The sequence below is a fragment of the Apodemus sylvaticus genome, chromosome 14, assembly GCF_947179515.1.
Source record: "Apodemus sylvaticus chromosome 14, mApoSyl1.1, whole genome shotgun sequence".
Classification (NCBI taxonomy): domain Eukaryota; kingdom Metazoa; phylum Chordata; class Mammalia; order Rodentia; family Muridae; genus Apodemus; species Apodemus sylvaticus.
The window spans coordinates 78,555,327-78,582,707 of record NC_067485.1 but is presented as its reverse complement, the minus strand read 5'-3'; the positions used below and the strand labels follow the sequence as shown (position 1 = coordinate 78,582,707).

General features: G+C 43.4%; 1 protein-coding gene across 7 annotated transcripts in view; it reads left to right on the top strand.

Moving 5' to 3' along the window:
- The window catches only part of Usp6nl (USP6 N-terminal like), a 121,840-nt gene that overhangs the window by 7,541 nt on the left and 86,918 nt on the right, over window positions 1–27,381 (top strand). For 3 of the 7 annotated variants that reach the window (XM_052157758.1, XM_052157761.1, XM_052157762.1), the window contains exon 2: window positions 8,021–8,112. The exons of 1 other annotated variant lie outside the window; for it this stretch is intronic. In XM_052157758.1, coding sequence (XP_052013718.1) covers window positions 8,109–8,112 — 4 coding nt within the window. In that variant the 5' untranslated portion in view covers window positions 8,021–8,108. 3 more of the 7 variants (XM_052157760.1, XM_052157759.1, XM_052157763.1) reach the window with 3 other exon arrangements.

Below are 27,381 nucleotides of genomic sequence, written 5' to 3'. Positions count from 1 at the left end.
TCAGAGTTGCATTTACCAGCTCACTGTGCCGTACTGTTAACAGCCACTTTGACAGTTTCCCCTCAGGGCAACTGAATCTGCCCCATCCCCCTTTAATGCAACATTTTAGACTGGTTTGTTTTAGCTCATACCTCATTTACTGTGATAGTTGCTTTCTGGATCCTGCTTATGCTAAGGAAATGAGAATCTTTCTCAGCTTCTTATTTAATTCGGATTAGTGTTAAAGTCATAAATAACATAAGTTACAAGTAGAACTTCAGTATTGTGTTTCAGCTTCCTTATTTTATGAGCCCCAAAATGTATCAGGACTATTAATATGCATATCAACTTTATATTTAGTTTACTAGGGCACCTCTCACACAGGATGCTATGATACTTACTCCTGGGTGCCAGTTAGCCTGGAAAATTTAACTCTGACTTTTGCACATCCAGGCCCAGGGAGGCCAAGAGGCCCTTGTTGTTGCAGTGGCTTCCTTGGGAGGCCTTAGATGCGGCTGAGCACCGTCTTGCTGGCTTCTAGTTCCATACATACTACCTTTCAGATCTGTGCTGGCATCCAGTAGCTCGTAAGGTGCCAACATCCACGGAAGCCCTGCCCCCACTTCTGCCAGTTGTCTTCTGTGGGCACGGTGTTGTGACTTTTCCTCTGTTCGCTTCAGGATGGCTGGGATCAAGTTTGTCTTGTGTCCTTAGCTACTCGGACAGTTTTTCTGTGTTATAGAGTTGAATTAATATTTATGAAAGAGCAGATGAGTGTACTTTGGTGTTTAGATTTTAACGGATCAAACATTCTGTCATGGTGTTCCGCTGTAGTGCTCATTGTAGATAGCAACCCGAATTTCACCAGTATCATCAGACTTCTTAAAAGGAAAGATACTGTGTTCTCCACTTATCTGTGGACGGTAGCCACCATGCATGGTTCTGATAGGATAGAAACATCCAGTGCCTATGGCAATACGACGTTATACGACACCCCTGAAAGCCCCCGCGTCTCTGGACCTGATAGCAAAAGGAAGATTTGGAAATGACACTTGCTGTTTCAGATGCCTGTTGACCAGTATAAACAAAGCCACTAGCGTTTGATAGCCGCCTGGAAACCTAACTTACATCCTACCTGAGGAAAGGAAATTGACCTCACCCTGGGCTCATACATCATTAACATACACGTGTAGACAAACTGCTGAACCCAGCCGGTCTTGAGTCCCTCTCACTGATCTCATTAGCAGGAAATATTTTGTTGATGTAGTGAGCAAAATAAACCTCTTTTCATAGTTAGTGACAGATGCACCGTACTTTCCTCATGCTGGGAAAAGATTCTAGGCTGTGGGAATTTAGTTCTGTGTTTTATGGGTCTACTTTGTTCTAGAGCATTGTTTATAGGAAGTCCAAGATTGGTGAAACCACAAGGGTGAGCCGTGTCTCAGTGAATAATGTCTGCAGTATTACCTGGAGTCATTTCTTCATCTAGAACAAGAAGACATCATCTAGAATCTGCCTTTGTATGCACAGTAGGACTAATGAGCCGTGACTGAATTAAGAAAGGAAGGCACAGCTGGGTGGTGGTGGTGGTGGTGGTGGCGGTGGCGGCGGGCGGTGGTGGCGCACGCCTTTAATCCCAGCACTCTGGGAGGCAGAGGCAGGCGGATCTCTGAGTTTGAGGCCATCCTGGTCTACAGAGTGAGCTCCAGGACAGCCAGGGCTACACAGAGAAACTCTCTCGGGGAAAAAAACCAAATCCAAAAAAAAAAAAAAAATTAAGAAAAGAAGGCACTAGTATTGTTACAATGTAAACGTTGCAAAGGGGTAGTATTCTGTTCAGAGCTTTGTTGCCTATGCCTGGACCATGTCTGCCTCCCCTGGGGGTTATTCAGGAAGGGGTTGTTGCATGACCAATATGTTATATGTTGGATGTTTTTTAAATTGGAAAAAATTGTATTTATTTTTATTTTATTTTATTTTATTTAGTTTTTGAGACACTGTCTTATTATGTAGCCTTGGCTGGCCTGGAACTTGCTCTGTAGACCAGAATTCTGGCCTCAAATTCATAGAGTTCTTCCTGCCTCTTCCTTTTGAGTGCTGGGTTAAAGGCATATGCCACCACACCAGTTTATATTGTCTGTTTTAAATTTACAAATTGAAGTCACAAGTCTTGGATTGTGAGCCTTTGAGGAAATAAATGTGAGTTGGATAAAGCTTAATTTCTGACGTGCTTTCTTGATGACTCTGTGATGAGGGTGTGAAGGCCACTGCAAGATTCGTTCATTTCCTTTTCTTAAATTGCTGGGCAGTTTTAGTGGACACGAGAGACCAGTAATAATGAACGATCTAGTCAGTTGTTTATTATTGGGTGTTTAAGTTTAAATTTTTGTGATGTGTTAAGCGTTTTTTGGGAGGGGAAAGGGCAATGACTTCTCAACAATAGTAATTTAGGGAGATGAACTACTGGAGAAGGATTATGCAGGACTTACAGTCATGCAGGTGAAATGGGGGGGGGGGGCTTCAAGGTAGGACAGTGCAGCTGACGCAGGCCTTTGGGTGGCCAGTGCGGCCCATGGACAGTGTCTGATCAGCTCTTCCTCCATAACTGAGGCCTTCAGAACACGCTACCTCACGGTGTGCTGTCACACTGCACAGCACATGAATTTGTCTCTCACCCTAAGGAGGGAGGTACCGCAGGTGCTTCCGCCCCTTGATTACTGTTGACTGCAATACATGCACCTATGTCTATTTATGTTACTTCGTATATATTAAATATATTTAAATTTTCTGTACTTTTGGGAATTTTTTTTTTTAATATTGAGTTCTGTAAAATACAAGGTTTAGTCAAGTGTTCCGTATTCCATAAAGACTAACATAGTGATGTCCGTTCGGGTGCCTCCCTCAGCTTATGTGACAGGATATCAATTACCAGTCTCCTCGTGCGTGACGGTCCTATGCCAGCCCCTACTGGCCTGAGGAACCATAGCTCATATTCCTCTATTCCTCCTTACAGTACATTAGCAATGTGGCCATCTCTAATGCATTGTTAACTTTATTTATTCTGTAAGTGATTCAGGTGAGTTCCTGTGGCCTGATACTGTGTTGTTATACCGTAGCACACCTGAGGGAGACGTTATCAGTAATTCCGAGGTTTATTTCTGGGTGATACATGCACTTGTGGTTCATTTCACTGCTTCATAATGCTTAGTCATAAACAGGCGGCAGAACTAATCCTTCTGGAGAGTTTTGGTTTTTGTTTCTTTTGCTGTGACAAACAGCATGTTACAAGTCCCCCTTCCCTTTCTCTTACAGTAGGACAGAGTTGCCAGGGAGTTCTCTCTCGTCCTTTTTCTGCTGTGATGCTGGCAGTTGAGTCCGGGGCCTGTGTCTGCCAGGCAAATGCTCTGAGACTGGACTCTGCCCGCAGCTCCACCGTGGTTTCTGGTTCTATCACAGCACAAGCATGGCACAGATTCTGTCGCCACCTCTCTAGTTGAGTCAGTATTTGCCAACTCTACGTTTTTTATGCCTGTTTCCAGCCTCTATGTGCTTTACTTGTTTAGATTTGTTTCCTATGCATTAGTATGCAGTCTTTTTAACTTGAAACTTCAGTTAATTCTTTGTTTTTGTTTTTTTATACAGGATTTCTCTGTGTAGCCCTGGCTGTCCTGGAACTCCCTCTGTAGACCAGGCTAGCCTTGAACTCAGAGATCAGCCTGCCTCTGCCTCTTAAGTGCCGGGATTAAAGGTGTGTGCTACAACAGTTCAAAGGTGTGTGCTACAACAGCTCCGTTTAGTTAATTTGTTTTTAAAGTTTGTGTATTAAGATTGTTTTATTTTCACTTATGTGTATGTGGATCTGTGTATGTGCACTTGTGTGGACACAGGAATGCCCAGGCCCACAGAGGACAGTGCTGTCGGATTCCCATGGAGCTGGAGTTAACAGGAGGTAGTGAACCACTTGGCATGGGTTCTGGGACTCAAACTAAAGTCCTCTGCAACAGCAGTGCTTGCTCTTAACTGCTGAGCTGTCTCCAACATCTCCCCCACCCTCTGGGCCCTGTAGTCAGTGTCTGTATCTCTGCCTTAGTCACCTTTGCCTATAATAATTCAATTACCACAAAATTTCAGTGGCTGACAGCATATATTTCTAGATCATAGACTGTATCCTTGGCTGGCTGGGTTTGGTATATATAGCTGGGAGCTGTCTTCAGTTATGTGTCATGTTGGGGCCAGCAGGCTGTGTACCTACCTTCCTTCCTTTCCTTTCCTTTCCTTTTCCCTTTCCCTTTCCCTTTCCCTTTCCCTTTCCCTTTCCCTTTCCCTTTCCCTTTCCCTTTCCCTTTCCCTTGGTAAAAATGGTAAAAACCTTTGCCAATATCCCCCCTCCCATAAGACCCCCCAACCCCTCCCCCTTCTCCCTCCCCCTGCCTCCTCATATATGCTCCTCCACCCAACGCACTCCCACCTCCTCCCCTTTGTTGGGAGCTGTCTTCAGTTATGTGTCATGTTGGGGCCAGCAGGCTGTGTACCTACCTACCTTCCTTTCCTTTCCTTTCCTTTCCTTTCCTTTCCTTTCCTTTCCTTTCCTTTCCTTTCCTTTCCTTTCCTTTCCTTTCCTTTCCTTTCCTTTCCTTTCCTTTGTTCCAAAGGTTTCCCTTTGTTGGGGGCCTCTGTTGAGCCTTTACCTGACCAAGGACCATTCCTCACACTGATGCCCATCAAGGCCTTCCTCTGCCACATTTTTGGCTGGAACCATGTGTGCCCCTTAGTTGATAGTTCAGTCCCTGGGAGTCTTGGGACGTCTGGGTGGCCGAAATCATTGTTCTTCCCATGGTGCTGTAAACCCCTTCAGCTCCTCTGGACCATCCTCCAGGTGCAACATTGGGGACCCCATTCCCAGTCCAATAGTTGGTTGTTAGCATCTGCCTCTGTATTTGTAAGGCTCTTGCAGGGCCCCTCTGGAGGTAACCATGGCATGCTCCTTTTGGTATACACTTCTTGTCGTCCATAAAAGTGTTGGGGTTTGTTGACTGTTTATAGGATGAATCCCCAGGTAGGGCAGTCTCTGGGTGGCCTTTACTTCAGTCTCTGCTCCACACATTGTCTCCCTTATTGTTCCTGTGGCTATTTTGTTCTCTTTCTTAGAGGAACTGAAGCACCCTTACTTAAGTTCTCCTTCTTCTTGAGCTTCCTGTGCTGGGTGAATTGTAACTTGTTTATTTTGAGCTTTTGGGCTAACTAATATCTGCTTATCAGTGAGTGCATACCATGTGTGTTCTTTTATGATTGGGTTGCCTCGCTCAGGATGACACTTTCTAGCTCCATCCATTTGCCTAAGAATTTCATGAATTCATTGTTTTTAGAGCTGAATTGTGTAAATATGCCACAGGATAGCTGGGTGCATAGGTAGTACTGTGTCGAATTTTCTGTGCAGCTCAAGAGAATGGAGGTAGACTTGGTGCTCTTACAGCTTCTAGTTGGGTGTAGTCAGTTCTGCCCCATTCCAGGAAGGCATATTGCCACCCCACCCCCAAAGCCAGCATGTGAAAAGTAAGATCAGTGCTGGATTTTGCACAAATGCTACAAAATACCTAGTATGTAAAGTTGTGTGTTAGTGAGACACTGCTCCTGCCTAGGGAAGGGTAACTAGGTGAGGCGAAAGGGGGCCTGAACGTCTTGTGTGCTGGTGCTGCTGAGCCGCCTCAGCCTCACTGCTGCAAACCTGAGAGGATGATACCTCCTGTGAAAGGAGATGGGGGGTGGGGGCGGGTCTCTGAGCCTGAAGAACCTTGACCAGGTGCCCTCACTGTGTCAGTCCTGAGCGGTTCTGAGAACCGTTCTGTGGGCGGCCCTGGCAGGCTCCGCATGCCCCAGTGAGCGCAGGCCCAGCACAAAATGGACTTTGGCTTTCTTCTTTTTTTCTTTTTTTCTCTTCTTTTTTTTTTTTTTCCTGGGAGGAGGTCACGAGAGTGGGAGGTGGACCTAGGGGGATTGGCAGTGAGCGTGATCAGGGTGCGTTATGTGATATTCCCAAATAATCAATAAAATAGTATGTTGGGGGAAAAGACTTGTTCAGGGGGTCTGTACATTAAATTCTAACACATGCTTTGCATGTTTGTAAACTGTAAGATTGCTACCTCATGTGGTAAGTCTGACCATCTAGAGTTTGTAAGTTTTATTTTCCTTACTTAAAATATTGTTATTTTTAACTATGAGTAGGTGCATATGTTTGCATATGGGTTTGTGTAGCCTGAGTGCAGGAGGCCAGACAGCGACATCACATGGCCTTTGGAGCTGGCCTTGGAGCTGGGCAGCTGTCACCACCTGATGTGGGTCGTGGTAACTGAGCTTGGGCCTCTGGAAGAACAGCAGTTTCTCTTAGCTGCTGAACCAGTCCTCCAGCCCCTGTCCTAATGTTTTTGAAGACAGTATTTTTAGTGCTGAGAAAATTCTTTATGTCTTGAATACCAGAATAAAGATTTATTTGGCCTCTTATGGTATGGTAGGAAGGAGGCATTACATCCTATAAGGTACTTTGATATTACAGTTTAGAAGATTTAATATTAAAAATGTATAAAAAACAGAAGCCTCTGGGCAAAGTGGCTGCTCCAGGTAGGAATGCGCGTGGACTCCTGGGCGTCCGAGGACGCGCTCTGCTGTGTGTGTGGCATTTCCTGCCTTTTCTGTTATCGTTCAGCATGTCCCATGTCTTAGTTTCCAAGGAGGGAAGTCAAATCTAGGAAACTTACTCTAACACCATCAAGGAGTGTCTTTATTGTGAGAAACTTTGGATGTTTATCTGAAGAAAATGTGGGATTGTATGTGATTATAGATTTTTGACACTACTCATTTCCGTGGGGTAATTGTGTTATCTGGCTAATGCCCAGATGAAGAAGAAAACCTGTGGGCCAGGGTCAGGTGACAGGGTGCCAGAGCCGTGATTATATGCCGCTGCTAATTACAGAGTAGGCCCACGTGGTGCACACACATGCTGCTGCAGTCCCTACCTTGTGCAAAGTGTGTGCTGCTTCCGCGTCTTACATGGTCTGAGCACAGTGTGGAGACACAGCAGACCGAGTCGTTAAAAGCACTTCCCCATCCGACTCATAGCTCTCATGTGAGCCCTCGAGGGACTTACTGCTTTCTGTTTTCCTGAGTGATTTAGAAAATAAAGTGTTACTTTCCACGATCGTGGGACAGAGCTTCCTGGTTTATGAAGAAAGCTATGCGAGTGTCCATTGGTATTGAATGGCAGGGCTGTGGCACTGTGTATGAGAGTGAGGAAGGCCTCATGCACCCATGGTATTGTTTAAGGCTGGTACTTCTGCCTCGTCTAACAGTGTGCTAATCAGAAGGGGAAGCTTTGTAATGTGAGTCTTAGTCAGGGTCAAGTGTGTTTTAGTATTGATGCCCATATTAATACACAGCAAAGCTTATGTTATACTTGAGTGAAAAGAACTACGTTTAAAGGTTGCAACTTATTTACCAGATATAACTTAAAGTACTTAGAATGCCTTGAAAGGGTGTATACTACACATAACTGATAAATATGAAAATATTATGTTTATAATGAGGAAATGGCATCACACAAAGTTTATAGCAGAAACTTTTGTGGCCATTTTATATAAGTAATTTGAATGCAGTCAAAATAGATTTAACAGGCACGGTTTGCTTTATCTGTCCTAGGGAGAGCACTCCGCTTTTCTTGACTTTATTAGTTGGGAATGGGGAAGGAATAAGTTTAGCACTAAAGATTCAAGTTTACAAGCTTTTATGACAGCTGCTGTCCACACACTAAGCTCAGCTCCTGTGTGGCAGTTGTGGTCTGAATGGTTTTTAATTCTTGAAGTTGCTTGTTTCAGAAAGAGGGAACTGTGAATCAGATGGTGATTAGTAGTAATCTTTTATATTTAAAAGAGGATGACTAGGGGTTCTAGAGATAGTAGAAAAAATGGAATTAAAGTTATTTTCATTTCTTTTTAGGACACTTCACATATTGACCTTTAGAAAATCTGATTTCTTTCTTTTCTGTTTCAAGAACAGGATATGCATTCCTCTGAGAAACCCTGGACAGCAGATCTTGGTTTAATAGTGGATTGGAACAACACAGAGAGACATTTGCAGTCATGAGTAAGTATCCTGCTTAGTCAATTTCTGCTGCTTTGCTGATAAGTGTTTACTTATTAACAAAAGAAGAAACATGTTACTTTTACATCACTTCCTGAAAGAATAATTGGGTTTCCCTAGTGCCTGCAAGTGTTTCTCTTAAGGAAGGAGAGACACTAAAGAGTTAGGTGTGATGAGGGAGCCTGTGCTGGCTTGTTAGCTGACCACTTCTGTCCCTGAGGGGCTTCTGATGGCTTTCTGTTTTCTACTGGGAAAAGATTCTAAAAGTATGAAAAGGAATATTGTAGCTGACCATAATTACGAGATCATTGGGCAACATGGATTATTATATTTATATAAAACCACAGCAGTCTATCAGTGCTTTTAATAGAGCAAGAAAGCAAGGCTGTCTTGGACTTAACAGGTTTGAGAAAAACTCTATCTTCTCTGTTTTAAGGGGACAGTATATGTCTTATTTTCTGTTCTTTCTGCCCATGAGACCTGGATTTTACTGTGTTAAGTGCTTACTTTTAGAGTAGGAAGAAAGACTTGGGTGTACTCTGCATGAGGTCCTAAGTGGCTGTTGGCAATACAGACTTTCTGAGTATGGGAGCTCTGGGGTTGTGTGAGCATCTCCTCTTTAGAGTGTTAGTATTAGTTACGTTGGTTGTGTTTACCTTAATATGAAGTAAGGCAGCTTTTCTCATGGCTTTTAGTGAAATGTTTGAGACCTTCTACTAAAGATAATTTCAGAAAGTTACCATTGATTTTTAAAGTATCTACTGTGTCTTTTTTGGGTTGGGGCTGGGATACTTTGAATAAACAAGGTGAATTGCTGGAGGCATTCAGATGGAGATTTGGGGGAAGCTGTGTGTGCTCTTCAGTCCATTCCTGAACTGCTGTACAAGTTATCTCATAGAAACCCCAACTCCACTGAAGATGCTCTGGGGTTCATAACAGTTACCGTCAAGTTGCAGGATTGTTTTTAACTTAAAAACTTTTTGAAAATCAAACTTATACTTGTATTTTAGACTTCTGTTAGCATCCATTGTTACTTGAGTTTTTCTGCGGACAGGTGACTTCTGTTTTCATTTTCTGATCTCAGTGTCTTGATCTTTGTCAGGGTGAAGGTGGAGGTGGACTGGCCCGTGAGGTGGTGCTGTGACATGTTCTGTCCTCACATCAGTGGCTAGGGTTTGGTTTGTGGTATTTAAAGTTGGTTCTCTTTTAAGTGCCCATAAGCTTTCCTCCCTTTTGCTTATTGTACTGTTGTTGGTTTGTTTAAACGTCTAATGTCTCTGAGGATCTCTTAGGCCTTGCTTTGAGGTTGTTTTTAGGTCCTTCAGTACATTTCCGGTTTGTCTGCAGTGGATTTGTGATTGTTGGTATTGCTGGCATTGCTGGCTCGGCCATCATCGCTCTGTAGCTTGGCAGGCTGGCCGGCCGGCTTCAATGGGCTCTGTGCCCCTTTGATGTCCCTGCCATCTAGCAGGTATGTCCTTGTCTCTGCCTGGCTTTAGAACTCACAGATCAGAATTGGGTCTGTGTTAGTGGGTCAGAGCCCCAACCCTACGGTGGCACTAGCGACATCCCAGATTCGCCTCAGGTCAGCTGGCCTTAGTCTCCCTCTAGCCTGTGGCTTTAGTGCAGTTGGAAGAAGCCTTTCCTTTCCATGTGGTATAGTGAGGAACAGGACCACGCGCTCCAGGTTGCAGTGAAGAGCCTGCATGCTGACTCTGCCTGAATTTACAGCCGCCCCAAGACAGGGCTTCCTGCCGCCTTCCCTGCCCTGGAGCAGAGCAGTGTCACTGTGGCACGTGACTTTTGATCCATTCGAATGTGTTACATACTCTGGCACAGTTGTGTCTCCCTAGTGCTTTGTTTTAGTGCATTTGTAAACTGTTTCTGTGTTTGTCTTCTGAAAGTGGGGCCTCGGAGATGAAGACTGTTGTGGACCGTTACAGTGAGTCACACTCCATATCTCACATCTGAGGTTATTTGCTACCATCTTAGTTCCCAGTCTCCGTCCTTCCTGTTCCCCTGCCCTCGTCAGGCAAGCCTGCTGCGCTTTTCTCACGCTCAGGACTGTCAGGTCATGTGCTCCTTGACGGCAAACATGATTTGGGGCATTTAGGCATTAAATAAATATTACAGATATGCTTGTCTTAGTCTGTGGTGGATCTTCTGTGTATTAATATGTTTTAGATGAGATTTGAGATGTTCTTCTGTGAACTCTGTAGAGGGTATAGTGGAGAACTCCTGGTGGATGGAGCGGTGTGAGAAAGGAGGCTTGTCTCCTCACAGTGCACAGAGCTGGAAGGGCATGGTGCAGGACAGCTCAGGAGCGGAGGGACTCACCTGGGCCTTCATGGCAGGGCTCACGAGGTTAAAGATTTCAGGTATGGGCATGACTTAAGATTTCATTCTGGAGACATTACTCAGAAAAACACATGCTTTTACTGTAAATCTAAAAGTCGGTGACTTGGACAGCGTTTGCTTCTGCTAACGTGCACTTAAACCTTGGTTCTTTTCAAGCTTTCTGTGAATCAGACCGGGTTACATTTCCTTCTCTTGACAGTTTGATGATATTACATAGAAAAAGAAGTCATTCTTGAACAGACCCCCGTAGTACAGGTAGCCTAAGGAGTGTTACAGCAGGTTTCTAGGGAGTTCTTAACACAGAAAGTGGGAATTGAAGATAATAGAAATTCTTGATTTGAAAAAAAAATGCACATGGAAGTGTAGTTGAGGTTAAAAGGTACTGCATTAAAGGTACTAAAATTAAAAGGTATCAAGATCTAGATGGAATTCTAACCTAGACTTGGCGAGAATCATGATTACTGATTATTACTGATTATTTTCCTTAGCGCGTATATAGGTATCAGAGGAAAGATTGAATGCTTAGATTTGCCTGTCAGGTTTCCCAGCTCTTTCCATGTCATGAAACACACAGAACATAGTAGTTTTTGCACAGCACGTGGGATAAATAGATGTAGGTTGGAGACAACCCACCTTCACACTGCTGGCCTGGTGTTGTCAGCAAGAGGTGGCTCTACCACCTGCCCTGGCTGGCCTCAGAGAGTGGTTGGCATGCCCCAGCCTCAGGGCGTGAGGACTTGTTCACGCTGTGTTTTTCAGATCACTCTCGCTGGCATGTATTTTAGGAAATTCTGAGTTGAATACTTGTGATGATATTACGACAGTTATGAATTTCATTGTGGATTGTTAACTTGATTACAGCTAACAAAAAGGCTTTGATATTAGCACTTAAATTGTTATTCTCTTTTTTTTGTATTTGCGTAGTTTGTATTTATTCAATTTGTTTATTTTTTCATGTAAAACCAAAGATGAAAGAAAGTAGATGTCTTGGGTTCTTAATAGATATTATAGCAAGAAAAGTTCCCGTACATTGTAGTAACAGTATTTACCAATTATCTTGATGTGTATATTTAAAACAAAAAAAGCACAAAAATAAAAGCAATTAAGTTATAGTCAATTCTCCTTTTCAAAGCTTCATGCTGAGACCCTGTTTTCTCTATTTCTAAATTTTAATTTCTATTGTATCTTACTTTCATCAGGAAAATTTTACTTTGAAATTAATGCTGTTTTATAAGTTGTTTGGATGTCAGTTCTGTTCTCTTGTCTGGATCAGTCAGGAGTGCATGTTGTATGTTGGTGTGTTTGATCCTGTCCTTTGGCCTAGGTGATGGGATGACGGGTTTTGTTTCTTGTTTTCTCTTAAATTGGTCACTTTTGCATAGGAAATATCTCTCATTTAGCCAAGGAAAAGAACTGGGGCTGACATTGCTGTAGGGTTTTGGTGGTTTTCTAGTGGAGTAGGAACAGTCTGTTTTGATGTGTGTTCTAGCGGATGATGTTATAAATCCAGTAGATCCATGAGCCCCTTGGTGACAGCTTAGGGGTTCTGCTAGGCTCCCTCTGTCATGGAAGAGCCGGCAGTACTAGACTGCTAAACGCTGGTTGAACAGTCCTGCCTATAGCATTAGTCTACCTGGAGGTAGGAGAGCTGCATAAAGTGGAGTTGTGTTTGAAATGCTGATGTATCTGTCCTGTCACTGAGCCCACATCTTCAACGCTGCTGCCGTGATTCTTAGTGTAAGAGTTGAATTTGTTGACCCCGTGTGGGGACTCTGTAGATGGCAGTTAACAAGGAGCTCTCCTGGTATTTTTGTGGACAGGGGAGGGTGTGCACCAGTCCCTGTTGAGGACGCTGTCTCCTTTCCAACTGGCAGCAGTCAACCAAGGTGGGGGCTGTGCAGAGCCCCAGCCTTGGCTGCCTCTCAGAGCATGGGCCCTCAGTGCTGCATGCGTGTGCATGTGTGTAGGGCGTCGGCCGGAGCATGGCCCCTCTTCCATCCATGCTGAGATTTTTGGCTGGCCTGATCTTGTGCAGGTCTTGTGTGCGCTCAGTGGCAGCAACCGTGAGTTCGTGCGTGTAATGGCCCTCTGGAAGACAGTTTGTTCCTAAGGAGAAGCTTACATAGCGTTGAGAATACAGTTTCACAGTGGTGGTCCTCCTGAGGTTCCCGAGCTCCAGAGGCTTGGGATAGAGGACTTGCTGCTGACCAGCTTTGTTGGGTAGGGCCCGTGCTTGCTGGCCCACTGCCACCCGCTTACCTGCCAGCCTCCACTCGTGTGGCTTGGACTGGATCATGTGGATCTTTGCTCCTTGGATAGTTATGATTAGGCTGGTGAGGTCTTCATTCGGTTGTGTCGTAGAGAAGTATGTCTGTACTGTGTAAGGAAACACGCCAGGGCTCAGGGAGCTCGGGGCTGCTCCACGGTGGCTTGTGTCCGAGCCGCTGTCAGGGGCCCCATTGCTGAGGATGCAGCTGCAATGCCTCTGCTCCATTTTATTGGTACTCTGGGCAGTCAGATTTCAGAGGCATGAGTATTTCAAATTAATACTGTGTTTTATCTTTTATGATTTCATAAAAGTTTGATTTTTATGGTTTTTTTTCCTGGAGTCTGATTCAAAATGATGTAATGTTTAGAAAAATTTGCATCCTTTTTTATTAATGTCTCTAAAACTGGATTTCTATCTGAAAATATTATTTCTCATTTATCAGAAGACAGTGGAGAGAATAGCTGAGGAAGAGGTGTCTGTCGAGTGTCTGTGGTGAACAAACTTGACTGACATCCAGTTTTACTTTGTACGCAGCAGCTGGACAACTGCGTTGTGACTCGCTTTGTTCTTGTAGACATTCTTGTGAAAAGGCGTGCACCGTTGGTATGCATGAAGATGGCTCATTCCTTCAAGGACTGAAGTCAGCTGCCTAGCCTCTGCCCATCTTCTCCAAACTCATATAAAATGGCATTTTTGTCTTACTTTTTCTTTCTCCTTTTTGGAGAGTGGGGGATATTTTCTGTGAAAGAAGTTCTCTGTAGCCTGTATGTAAGCTGGGGGCTGGGGCAGGCCAGAGACAGTGAGCGGGTCTTCTAGTCTCACTCCATGGTTCTGCTCCCTCTTCAGGCACGGAGCTGCACGTGTGTTGAGTATATGTCATGTCATGTCTGTCTGTCTGACGTATGTGTCTGCATACCATATCAAGTGAAGGCCAGAGGACAACTTGGGGAGTCCGTTTTCTCCTTCTGCCGCGTTGGGCCTGGAGACTGAGCACAGATCTTCAGGCTTGGCCGGAGCTTCTCCCACTGAGCCGTATTGCTGGCCCACGTTTGTTTGTATATTTGTTTTTAAACGGAAATGTGATGTCCTTGTATTATGATAGCTGCCCAGAAAATGGGAAGTCTCATGAAATCAAAAGCCTCTAATGCAGTGACTCTCAACCTGTGGGTCATGACCCCACTGCTGATTGAAGAGCCTTTTCTCAAGGCTCACATATCCAATAGCCTGTGTACCAGATATTTACATTATGAACCATAACAGTAACAAGGTTACAGTAGGAATCAGGAATGAAAACAATGTTATGGTTGGGGCCCCCACAACATGAGGGCCCGCATTAAAGGGTCAGGAGTTGAGGACCACTGCTGTAAGGGGTTACCGTTCACACAGGAGTCCACAGATGCACAGGTTATTTCCTTCTCACAGGAAGGAAGCACATAGGTTTTAAATGTTAAGAAAACATAAAAGATATGGTCACATGCTTAATACTTACTAAGATTTATATGAAATTATGGGACATTTGGAGCCCTGATGCCCTTAAAAATAGTCGTGCTTCAGATTATAGAAGAATGGAAGGAAATGGAGCTGATGCTGTGTGTGTGTGGATGAAGTTTCCATGTAAGCCTGCGGCAGCAGAACCTGCATGTTCTCCTTTGCGATAGCTTTGTGCTATCTTTCTGAGATGTGTGAAGGCCTGGATTAGGTCTGGGCATTTCTCTAAAGGGGCTTTCCTATCTCAGGGCACTGTGTCAGGAAGCAGAGGAAGGAGCTGCATGGTGGTCTCTAGGTTCCTTCTCATTGAGCGCTTCAAAAGTAACATATCATTTCTTCTTTAACTCATTAAACAGGATTCAGATTTCTTGCATAAGGAAATAATTTATTCTGCTTTCCTAAGTGTCTATTTTGCATTTATTACAAAGATAAGAAAAATGTAACAAAATCTTTGTCGAACATGAAGTGACCTTGTAAAGAGACAGTATTTGGCTTTTACTTAGATTCCTTTTAGCAGAATTGCTATTTTGAATAATGTTGACTACAATCTCAGTTGTATAAAAACAGTTACAGAGGTTTATCTATAAATTGAGATCATATCACTAAAGATTAGCCTTTCTCATATAACCTAGTGTCTCTCTAGCCCTCTGAGTTTTCCTTAGCTGGAAATAGAGTAAATGAGCTTGAAGCCTCTGGGTCCTGAGTGAGATTTAGAAAGTGTCAGGCACTTAGTCATGGATAGGTACAACTAGGAAAAGTTTAACAACTTATACAAGGTAGAGCAAAACCTAGAAAATTCATTTGGGTATTATAAAAATAAGCAATTCAGATGTGTAAAGGTGATAACATTGAGGCACATTATACAGTAACAGTTTCCAAAAGTATTTTGAATCATGATGTTTGAAGTTTTAACACAAATTTTAAGGAAGAGAAGAATTCTCTTCCTTAAAGGAAGGAAGAATTTAAAACTGTTTAATTTTAGTGTGTCTCCTGAGGTTCTCCATTATACTGTGCTGTGTTGATCCTCAGAACAGACCTGAGAACAAGAAGCAGACGTGGCCTTTTAGAGCCCAGAGCTAGACGGGATGGATGTTCCGCTAGGAGTTTGGGATTGTTACTAGGAAGAAGGAAACACGCCCATGGGAGCAAGAGCCTGTGCTCAGGAGGCCAGCATGGCCGTGGGGACTTATGCAGCTACAGACCTCTCGAAAGCAGACAGAGAGCAGTGTGAAGAAGTGCCGTCTAGACACAGTATACCATTGGGCAATACAGGAGGTTCAGTTCTGGGCATTAGAAGACAAGGTTTGCAAGTTGCCTGTGAGGAGATGCCTCACTTTGCACTTTTTTGTTGATTAGAGTCTTGCGACGTAACTGGGCAGCCTGGAACTTACTGTGGAGACCAGCCTAACCTCTAAGCTGCTGTGATCTTCCTGCCTTGGCCTTCCACCTGCTGGATTGGTGTGGACTACCATGCTCTCAGCCCACTGACACTGCTCACCTTCATGTTTAAGCTGTATTTTATAATTTGTGCGCGCGCGTGCATGTGCGCATGTGTGTGTGTGTGTGTGTGTGTGTGTGTCGTACCTTCATGTGTATGACCCCCACGGGAGCCAAAGGAGGGTGCCATAGCCTCTGGAACGCCTCTGGTATTGGAGTTAGAGGCAGTGTGAGCTGCCCAGTGGAGGTATCGGTCCTCTGGAAGAGCAGTGTTCTATGGCTGTGAAGAGACACCATGACCACGGCAACTCTTATAAAGGCAAGCATTTAACTGGGGCTGGCTTACAGCTTCAGAGGCTTGGTCCGTTGTTATTATAGCAGGGAGAGAGAGATTCTGAGTTTGGAATGGTCATTTTGAAATCCAGTGTGACACACTTTCAACAAGCCCACACCCCCTTATCCTTTTAAACAGTGTGGCTCCCTGCCGACCAAGCAGTCAGGCCTCAGAGTTATGGCGGACACTCTCTTTTTCTATTCTAATTTTTATTTTTAATTTTTTATGTCTATATCTTTTTTAAATTTTTCATTGGATATTTTGTTTTTTTACACTTCACATGTTTTCCCCTTTCCAGGTCTCCCTTCGGAAACCCCCTATATCCCTTCCCACTCCCCCTGCCTCTGTGAGGGTGCTCCCCCACCCACCTACTTCCATCCTCCTGCCCCTGCATTCCCCTGCACTGGGCAATGGAACCCCCTCAGGCCCAAGGGCCTTTTCTCCCACTGATGACCAACAAGGCCATCCTGTGCCACAAATGTGGCCAGACTCATGGGTCCCTCCATATGTACTGTTTGGTTGGTGGTCCAGTCCCCGGGAGCTCTGGGGAATCTGGCCTGGTGACACTGTTGCTCCCTTCATGGGGCTGCAAACCCCCTCAGCTCCTTCAGTCCCTTCTCCTGGTTGGCTGCGAGCATCAGCTTCTGCATTTGTCAGGCTCTGGCAGATCCTCTCAGGAGACAGCCGTGTCAGGCTTCCATCAGCGAGCTCTTCCCAGCATCCAGAATAGCGTCCAGGTTTGGTTCTGTATATGGGATGGATCCCCAGGTGGGACAGTCTCTGGATGGCCTTTCTTTCAGTCTCTGCTCCACACTTTGTCTCCATATTTCCTCTTGCGAATATTTTGTTCACCCTTCTAAAAAGCACTGAAGCATTCACATTTTGGTCTTCCTTCTTTTTAGGCTTCATATGGTCTGTGAATTGAATCTTGGGTATTCTGAACTTTTGGGCTAATATTCACTTATCAGTGAGTACATACCGTGTGTGTTCTTTTGTGACTGAGTTACCTCACGTGGGATGATATTTTCAAGTTCTATCCATTTGCCTGTGAATTTCCCAAAGTCATTGTTTTTAATAGCTGAGTTGTATTCCATTGTGTAAATATACCACATTTTCTGTATCCATTCCTCTGTTGAGGGATATTTGGGTTGTTTCCAGCTTCTGGCTATTATAAATATGGTTGCTATGAAGATAGTGGAGCATGTGTCCTTATTACATGTTCGAGCATCTTCTGGGTATATGCCCAGGAGTGGGATAGCTGAGTCCTCAGGTAGCACTGTGCCTAATTTTCTGAGGAACCGCCAGACTGATTTCCAGAGTGGTTGTACCAGCTTGCAGTCCCACCAGCGGTGGAGGAGTGTTCCTCTTTCTCACATCCTCGCCAGCCTCTGCTGTCCCCTGAGTTTTTCATCTTAGCCATTCTGACTGGTGTGAGGTGGAATATCAGGGTTGTTTTGATTAACATTTTCCTGATGACTAAGGATGTTGAACATTTCTTTAGGTGCTTCTCAGCCCTTTGAGTTTCCTCAGTTGAGAATTCTCTGTTTAGCTTGGTTCACCATTTTTAATAGGGTTATTTGGTTCTCTGGAGTCTAACTTCTTGAATTCTTTGTATATATTGGATATTAGCCCTCTATCAGATGTAGGATTGGTAAAAATCTTTCCCAATCTGTTGGTTGCTGTTTTGTCCTATTCACAGTGTCCTTTGCCTTACAGAAGCTTTGCAGTTTTATGAGGTCCCATTGGTTGATTCTTGATCTTAGAGCATAGGTGTGGCAGACATTCTTAATGAATCTACCACAAGTAACTGTTCTTACCTCTGAACCTCCTCTCTAGTCCCAGCTCTTCATTTAAAAAAAAAAAAAATCTCACCAGAAGTAATCTATTCTGTCTTCTTCAACTGAATTCTGCATCATTTAAAAGACTATGACAACAGTACTAAAATAAATAATATTTGGGAGAGGGAAATGTCATTTGTGACCCCACTGTGTTAAAGAAACCATTCCTGATTTGCAAATGATCAGATGCTATTGAATGTAGCGAATATTTCTATATGACCTCATTCTTACTGCATCTAGGATTTTATATATGGATTTTAAGTTACAATTCTATAATTGTTTCTGTAATTAACTGTATAGTTATTAAAAATCTTTAAAGGTATTGATGAGTCCTGGCTTATTTAAGCATTTTCCTGTTTTCTGGTCAGTTACAGGGGCTCAGATAAAGACCTTTATTATAGAAGGACACTCTGAAGAACTTGCCTGTTCCCTTTCTGCTAAAGTTAATTCCTTAGGTTAGACTCTACGGAAAGTTTTCAGCGTGTTGTCTTTTGCTTTATGAAAAAAAAATCTTCTGAAGGATTATTGAAAAATCATGGATTTTAAACCTTGGATGTTACCTTTTGCACTTTTAAGATTTATTATGGAACATGATCTATGTGTTAGTAGAGATTTCATGTTACTTTTTGGACATGGCCATTTTTGTGGTCAGAGGAGAGGTGATGTATGTTATATAGAAAAGAGAACTTTTGGCACAGGCTTCCAGAAGGAAGGAAGGGATACTGGAGGTTCTGCCTGGTGTGGTATCTGTCCAGGACACCGTGGCTTACCTCTGTTCTCCGTCTTACTAATGAGCTAGGGAGACTTAGGCCTCATATTAGGGGATGACAGAGACGTCTGTGTATACTGTCATGGTGTTTCATGGTGTTTATGGAAGCAGTGGATACACTAACATGCTTTATATATGTATATATGATTTTTTGGTCTAAACTGTGATGTTGTGTTGTTATTTATTCTAAGGCTGTAAATACAAACCTAAATGCTTTTTGAAAGAAGTATGTTTTTGTGGTAATCAACTACAAAAAACCCAATCAAAACAACAACAACAACACAGTTATGTTTATTTGATGACTTTGATAGACTCTACAGTAGGCTCAGTGTAGGCCCAATGTTCATTTTCAAGTGAATTAAAACACTATTTGAACATGCAGTGTTACATATTTTAGTTGCAGAAAAAGATGTGGTCCACAGGTTTTATTTTTATAATTGCCATGTTGTATTTCATATGCCAAGTTTCTAGAGATTGATTTTTGAAGTTCTAGGGCAGAATGACATGTTTTTTCCTCTAAAGATTCGATGGAATGCTAAAGAAGCAAAGTCTGCAGACTAATTTGCTGACCCAGCATAAGTTATTACTTAGAGATGGGTTTGTAATTTGATTTTCAGGAGTCTTTTCCCATTTGTGGTCCATCTGTCATCTGGAGTATTTACAGATTGTTTTTGTCACAAGAAATGTGGCCTTGCATTTTTAACTTGCAAGAAAAGTGGTGCTAGCTTAATTTTAAAGTGCTTTTTCAGGAAAGTAAAAATGTTATCCAGGGGTCTGAGGCCTCTCAGCTGTTAGCTTTTGACCAGGGTTACAGTACCAGGCTTGAAGTTCATTGTTGTGGAGCAGGCCTCAAGTCCTAAATAAATAATAAGTACATCCGTAATCAATCAATCAATCAATCAATCACCCAATCACTCAGTCTAGCAGGTAGGTGCTCTGGGACTGTAGTGCCACTATTGCATTAGTGGGTACATCTTACCTGGGAGGTGAGGTGAGCGTACAGAGAGAGAGCCTTGTGCTGAGAAAGACCGTGTGTATAGTTCTTAATAATCATAGTATAAATATCTGGGTTTCCTGGTGGTCTTGGGTGACTCCTGTGAAAGAGTCCTTCAGGTTGAGAAACACTCATTTAGAAGAAAAATACTGGTACCATTTTGATATTTTTCTTTTTCTGCCCACTCTCCCTCTCCCTCCCACTTATCCTCTCCCTCTCCCCCTCCCTCTGCCCCCCCCCTCTCTCTCTGTGTGTGTGTGTGTGTGTGTGTGTGTGTGTGTTACTTATCCTTGGATAGTTAGCATTTCCCCTGATGTTTTTCTAGAACAGAGGCCCTTAGTCTTTACCAAATGTTAGGCTCATTTGAAGGAGTTTTTCAAATGCTCTTGGTAGTTAGTATGTTGTGGTAACAATTTTCATTTCAAATCAAAACTAAGTCAGTGGGGTGGGATAATGCAACTGATATTTATGGAAAAATGAATTCTGAATTCTTTTCATCAAACTTGTTTATTGCGAGGAAAACATATCATCTATCCCTCTGGTGCTGTGGAAGGAAGGACACTGGAAGTGAGCAAACCTTTGGGGCCGGGACGCTGCTGGGGCAGGTGTCTGCGTAATGATTCCTTGGCCTTGGGCTTGCTCTCCAAGAGCAAAAGGGAAAGTGGGTTACTGTTCACCTCGGTTTCCAGGAGAGAGGTGCTAGCTAGCATGTACTGCCTCTTACCTGTTCAGAACTGCCCTCGGAAATGAGGTGGTGGGGTAGAGGGAGTTTGGCTTGTTTCTGTCCAGTCTTTGAAGGGATTTACTTCAAAGGCCATATTTAGTTTGAGGTGCTTTGACCTTTCTGAATGTATCAGTCTCCAAACCTCCCCCCCCTTCCTTCTTTCCTTGGGGGCCTGACCTAGCTGGGCCTTGTGCTTGAACGTCTCCCCTGATATCTCTCTGCAACCCTAGGGCTTTAATGCACCAATCCCAGCGAGTGCAGTAGAGCTAGCAAGCAGCTGAGGTAGTCGCCTTGTGCTTTCTTTCCTTTGCAACCATTTCCTGCTGTCGTAGGTTTGCAGTGCTGTTTTCTCAGAGTTCACACCAGGTGGTGGCGGTGTCATGAGTGGATATGTATGCACATGCTGAGGCTCTCACAGAAGAGCAGAAAGCTTTGCTGTGAATCCTAAAACTATGCAGTTTACAGAGGAGCCACAGAGGCAGAGAAAGCAAGATTCATTCATTCATTCATTCATTCATTCATTCATTCATTCGTTCGTTCGTTCATTTAACTAACCTGGTGGATTCATCGTATATCTCAGTTGAAGAACGGGAAAACAAGTCAACAACTGTCTATCTGGAGACAAAGGAACTACCTCTGGTTCTCGCTGGAATCTATTATTTTATGATGTTAAAAATATCAACATAGGGAGCATAGGGAGGAGGGAGAACCATGGAAGTTGGTAATGCAGCTGGAGGGAGTGGCTTGCTGCTGTGTTGTGACTTTAATAAATGCAACCATTAGCAGTGTTAACCCTGATGCCCCTCCCTTCTCCTTAGCTTCTGTGGGTTCACTTTGAGAAGGGCCCTGATGTGAACGGAACGTGAAGCACAGGTATTAAATATTCACCGAGAATTACTGCAGTTTTGCCGGTGAAGCCATTCCATGGCAGAAGCAATGCTTTTGCTTGTTTTGAATTCTCTGGTCCATGTCTCTGGGGTTGAGACCAGTGAGTTTGTAGACTCTTGGGGGAATTTCTGTGTGTATGTGAACTTAGACTTGTGTTCATGTACTGAGAATTCAGAGGTGTTAAGAGGAGGGGGAGGGGAAGGGAAGAAGAGCGAAAGGAGGGAGGGGAGAAGAATTTATAGGATATTTTTGAGGCTCTATCTTTTATGCAAATCTGGGAGGTTGGAGTTAGCAAGATAGATTTTATTTTTATCTACATTTTCTGATTCAAATATAAGGTTTTTGAGAAATTGGAAGAAAGTATTAAAGCTTTGACGGTACAAGGTATTTTGGTTTTACTTAAAAATTTGCACATAGCATCTGTGATATGATTTGAGAATTCATAACATAGACTTGGTTTTTCTTGTCATGGCTTTGGCGAGAGAGCGTTGTTTGCTGTGCTTAGTGATTTATAGATTACTCAGTTTGGTGTGTAAGTGGTGTGTGCTTTGCACAGTAATACAGTTTGGCTTTGAGGACGGCGTTCTCTCTTACGCTGAAGTGCTCGGAAGACAGCGCGGGCGGCTCTTGTGATGTTTTCTGCTCACTGCTCCTGAGCTTCATCGCAGCCAGGCAAAGCGTTCTTTGCTCTGAGGTTCAACTGTGCTTGTGCTGGAGCGGCGGACAGCAGAAATGCCTTAAGCTCCTGATGATGAAACCTGTTGGATCTCTAGTGGAAGCAGCTGGAGCCTTTGGCTTGTTAACTAGCAATGATTCAAGTCTTGCAGCTTGTAAAGGAGCTGGTGACACCGTCCAGGCAGAAGACAGCCACAGCCAAGGAAGGTAGGAGCGCCGTCCGCAGACTGAACAGCAGGGCCTTGCACTCTGAGGCACGGGGAGGCTTTGATAAGGACGGAGCTGAGGAACAGCTATCAACATTCCGATTTCTTGTGTGCTTTTACCTTCTTGCTCTATCACAGTGTCTGGGAGGGACCCAGGGGTGTGGCATGGCATGACTGTTAGCATCACAGTGTCCCAGTTGAAGCACAAAATTAGAAGCATATTATTTTATTAAAAGGTACAGAGGCTGAGGGAAGTTATCACACTCTGCTGTGACGGAGTTTTCACATCGCAGACATCTTCTTCTTGCATTTGGGATTTTGGGGGTAGACAAATCATTGCTGTAATCCTCTTAATCTTAAAATATAATCACAGCAGACTTAGAAGGGGCAAGCTAGAGGTCTGCTTGTAATAGGGCAGAAGTAGGTGGTTCTTATTTCTGTGAATAGCTGATAAGGTATTAGGAATAAATGAACTTGACCAGTGCACGGTGAGTTTCTTTCTTAGTGAACGTCACTGTTTTCTGCTTAAGATTCTGCTTCATCCCTGACTATATGTAAACGAGTCACGTACTGAACATATGCCGGAGACACACAGGAATATAGTAGACTGCTTTAAATTGCATGCCTGATTTACCTGTGTTAAAATGAGCAAACCACCTGTGCTTAGAAGAAGTACATGCCTATGTGTGCTTTTTGAATGTGTGGAGTAGTAAGCCTCTAAGGTGATAACCAGGGATGTGTGGCCATCGGGTGACGACGTGACTCTTTCACTCAGTCTGTGGGTAGCATGAATGCTGCTCGGCTCCCAGAGGGGCAGAGGGAAGGCTTCATGAGTGTGTTCTGTGTTAGAGCATTCTATTGTTATAGACTTGGCTAATGAAAGTATACCTCAGATGATGCTAAATGCAGACTTTAAAAGTATTTTAACATGACATATTTAGCATTTGAAAATGAAGATTATGAAATTCCAAATATCCCAAGTAAACGGATTTGAAACAACGCTGTAAAGTGATATTGTTCTATCATATACAAAACAGTAGAACTAAGAACACAGCCCACAGAGCTGTCTTATCACTTATCTTCCTGTGAACATGATATTTATATGATCAAACAGAATCAATCTCAGAAAGCAGAGCAGTAGTCATTGCTGCCTTTGGAATGTGACTGTGTTACTTAGGGTCCTTTGTAATTATTTACTTCCTGTTTCTTGCTTTCTTGTCCCTTTTCTTTCTGACGTAGACCACATTTCCTTCTCAATGGTAGGATTTTTAATAAAGCACCAAAAAATTCTTACTACGTTTACTCTTTGAGGAGAATATAATTAATGTACTCTCATTCTGTTTGAAAATGTCAGATTCATAATTTGACCTTTACAGTCAGAACTTTTGGTTGGAATGTTTCTCCTAGTTTCTATGTTTTTAGTTACAATTACTTGGAATGTACCTAGGACAGAGGGTAATACTGGTTACCATTGTCTTCCTCCTCTTCCTCCCCCTCCTCCTCTTTGTTTTCTTCCTCTTCCTCTTCTTCCTAATCCTCTTCTCCTTTTTCCTTTTTACATTTTTAAAGGCTTATTTCATTATTTTGTGTATGCAGGTGTTTTGCGTGAATGAATGTTTGTGTGCCACAAGTGTATCTGGCCCTGAGGTGTGCGGGGTCCCCACTCCATGTGGGTGCTAGAAACCAACCCTGCCCCGTTGCAAGAACATATGTTCTTAACCACTAAGCCAGTTCTCTACCTCCAATACTGTTTCTCTTGTGTTTGAAAGTGTATCTGTGTATCTCCTAAGTACCAGGAGATACCATCTGAATATAGAAAGAATACTGCCAAAAGATATGACCTATCAGGTGGCAGATAGGCATATCTTTTGTTTTCAGATAGCAATTTGGTTCAGGTAGAATTTTCTCTATCTGGGAAAGAAAGTTTATAAAGAAATCTTCTGAGAAGCTTTTTTAGACCTTTTCTAATTGTGTTAATTATATCATTAATATTTATTACTTTTATTCCTTTGCAAAATACTGTTGTATTTTCTCATTGAAATGAAATGGTTGTTTGAAAAGACTTATTTTGATTATTTTTAAAGTATGTGATGGCTCAGTGGCGAAGAGCACTGACTGCCCTTCCAGAAGTCTTGAGTTCATTCTCAGCAGCCACATGGTGGCTCACAGCCTGATGCCCCTTCTGGTGTGTCTGAAGACAGCAACATTGTACTTATAAAATAAATAAACAAATCTTTAAAAAAAAAAGTGTGTCTCTGTGTGTCTGTGTGTGTCTGTGTGGGCATGCGCACATGAATAAGTGTAGCTGCTCGTGGCGGTAAGAAGAGCATCAGGTCACATACAGTTGGAATGACAGGCGGGTGTGAGCTGCCAGACATGAGTGCTAGGACCTGAACTGACTGGTCCGTGGTCCTCTGTAAGAGTAGAAGGGACTCTTAGCAAGTAGGCAGCTCTCTAGCTAGCTATTTTTAGAATAATGCACTACTCTTAAGAAAAGCAGTGTCATGTGTGAGCATCAGTGGTTCTTACCTTCCTAATGCTGTGACCCTTTAATGCAGTTCCTCATGTTGTGGTGACCTCCAGCCATAGAATTATCGATGCTGGAATTATTGATGCTGCTACTCAATAACTGTAGTTTTACTACTGTTATGAATTGTGCATGTCTGATATGCAGGATATCTGATATGCAGCTCCTGATAAAGGATCATTGACCCCCAAAGGGGTCTTGGCCCAAGGTTGAGGAGGGCTGATGTAGATAACTGAGAGACACTGGCATAAGAGTTTAAAAATCAGGGGAGGAACACACACACACACACACACACAGACACACACACAGACACACAGACACACACAGACACACACAGACACACACACACAAACACACACACACAGACACACACAAACACACAGACACACACAAACATACACACAGAGACACACACACACACACAAACAAACACACACACAGACACACACACAAACAAACACACACAAACACAGACACACACAAACATACACACAGAGACACACACACACAAACAAACACACACACACAGACACACACACAAACACATACACACACAAACACACACACACACACACAAACAAACACACAAACACATACACACACAAACACACACACAAACAAACACACAGACATACATACACAGACACACACACACAAACACACACAGACACACACACACACACACACCCCACACACAATTAAAATAAATATTTTAAAAAGTTTAAAGTGACATTTCTTTTAATGTAGTGTAAATGTGGGAGATACAGAGCAAAGGTAGTGTCTTTAAATACTGTGCTCACATTAATGTTAGTAAATAAGATAGAAAAAGGCGTGTTCTCTCTCGACTGTCTCTGACCCTCCAGCTCCTGCATTATGATGCAGAGACATACTTATTTATGATAGGTCAGGCCTTAGCTTGTGCTATTTCCCAACTAGTTCATATAACTTAATTAACCTGTTTATTTGGTCTAAGTTAGTTAGCTCTCCTTCAGACCTGGTCTCAGAGTTTCCATCTCTCCCTGGAAGTCCTACCTGCTCTCTCCTGCTTTGCTATACGCCATTTAGCTCTTTATTAAACTAACCAGAGGAGACGGAGAAGAATGTTTACAGAGCACTGAGGCTGGTGGTGCTTGGTAACAATAGCGATGCCTATACTCAAATCGCCACTGGGATAGAAATCAGCATTTGAGTTCTACAAAGACCATCTTTACACAGTGCACGGAGATTATCCCAACTGCTTTTGAAGACATTGTACTAGTCTATCGAAGTGGAGGATGAAATAATTATAAGTGGTTTGTGAAGTTTCACTGTCAGGTAAAAACTGACCCGTAGAATGCTCGGGAGTGGCTTAGAGTATCTTGGGCGAGGGAAGAGCTGCAGTTCAGTGAGTAATGAGCCGCCGTCCTTAGGACAGTCTTGACTGAGGTCTCTAGTCAGAGTGACTTGGTGGGTGGTGCGTTCTGATGCGCAGCCTTAGGGACAGGAGAGCAGTCTAGTCTTGGGAAACGGAAGTGGAAGGAATAAACTACTACCACAGTCTCCCGGATGCTTCCCTTAGCCTGCACCTGCTTCCAGGGCTGTCCCAGCAAAGCTAGTAGCGTGCTTGTTGTTGAGAGAATGAACTGCCAAACCGGCATGCTGTTCAGTTGTACGTTGAAGATGAGTTCTGGGGCTGTGGTGTCCAGGGGCTGCTTCTTCATTAAACCCTCACATTTATTTGGTTTAACACCTTTGAGAATAGCCCAGCTTTCTCTAGCTTGTCAAACAGAGATGTGCCAAATGTGATTGGTTCTGAATGATTCAGACTCTTAACTGCTTTCCACAGGACATGTTTGCAAACTTTTAACATAAAAACTTCATAAAAACTTATGAACATTTTATGAGGAAGCAAGCAAGCAACGTTCTTTCATGATCTCTGCTTCCCCCCCCCCCCTCCGTTCCTGCCCTGGCTTCTATTAATGATGGGCCTCTTAAGCCACCTAAGCCCTTCCTCCCCCAAGTTGGGTGTGGTCAGTGTTTTATCACAGCAGCAGAAAGCAAAGTAGGACCCAGGTAAACATGGTTATCTTTGCACACATCAGGTCTTTTGACGAAAACTTTTGCTGATGCAGAAAATCCATGGCTTTCACCTTAGGGGATAAGAGATCCTTTATTCTGAAGCCATTTTGAATAGTCATGGGGGAACACAGATTTAACCCACAATCCATGTCCCTCTGTGGAAGCAGTGACATGTCATGAAGTTTTATAGATTTTCAGAACAAAGAAATTGATAAGGCAAGCTTAACATACTTAGTAGGTAGGTATATCAGAGAGGTGGGCAGTTTTTCTGTAAGCCTCAGATGCTATCTGATGGCATTCTTGGCTTTTATAGGCCAATTCCTGTTTGATGTCTGGGCGAGTTGCCTTTGAGATGTTTTGTGCCACTGTGTCACAGCCTTCTTTGACTCACCCGGGAATGTGAGTGCTATTGTTCCAGTTGCTGTAGCCCGGATGTAAACCGTGAGGATGGAAGCAGTGTGGTGGGGGGCGGGGCGGGGAAGAGAACCCAGGCTTCTGGGCACAGCGACACTGCAGCACGTGGATCAACCCCACATATCAAAGAATTCTAAGTGATGGGTATCCCATGTGGTAAAGATTAAGACAAGAAGTAAAAGTGTCATTTAAATATATAAAGCCTTTCAATTGTACAGCTTTGTTTTGTGATGGTATTGACATTTTTAACCTGGAGAAACACAGATGGGACCATTGCGGTGTGGTGGTGGGAA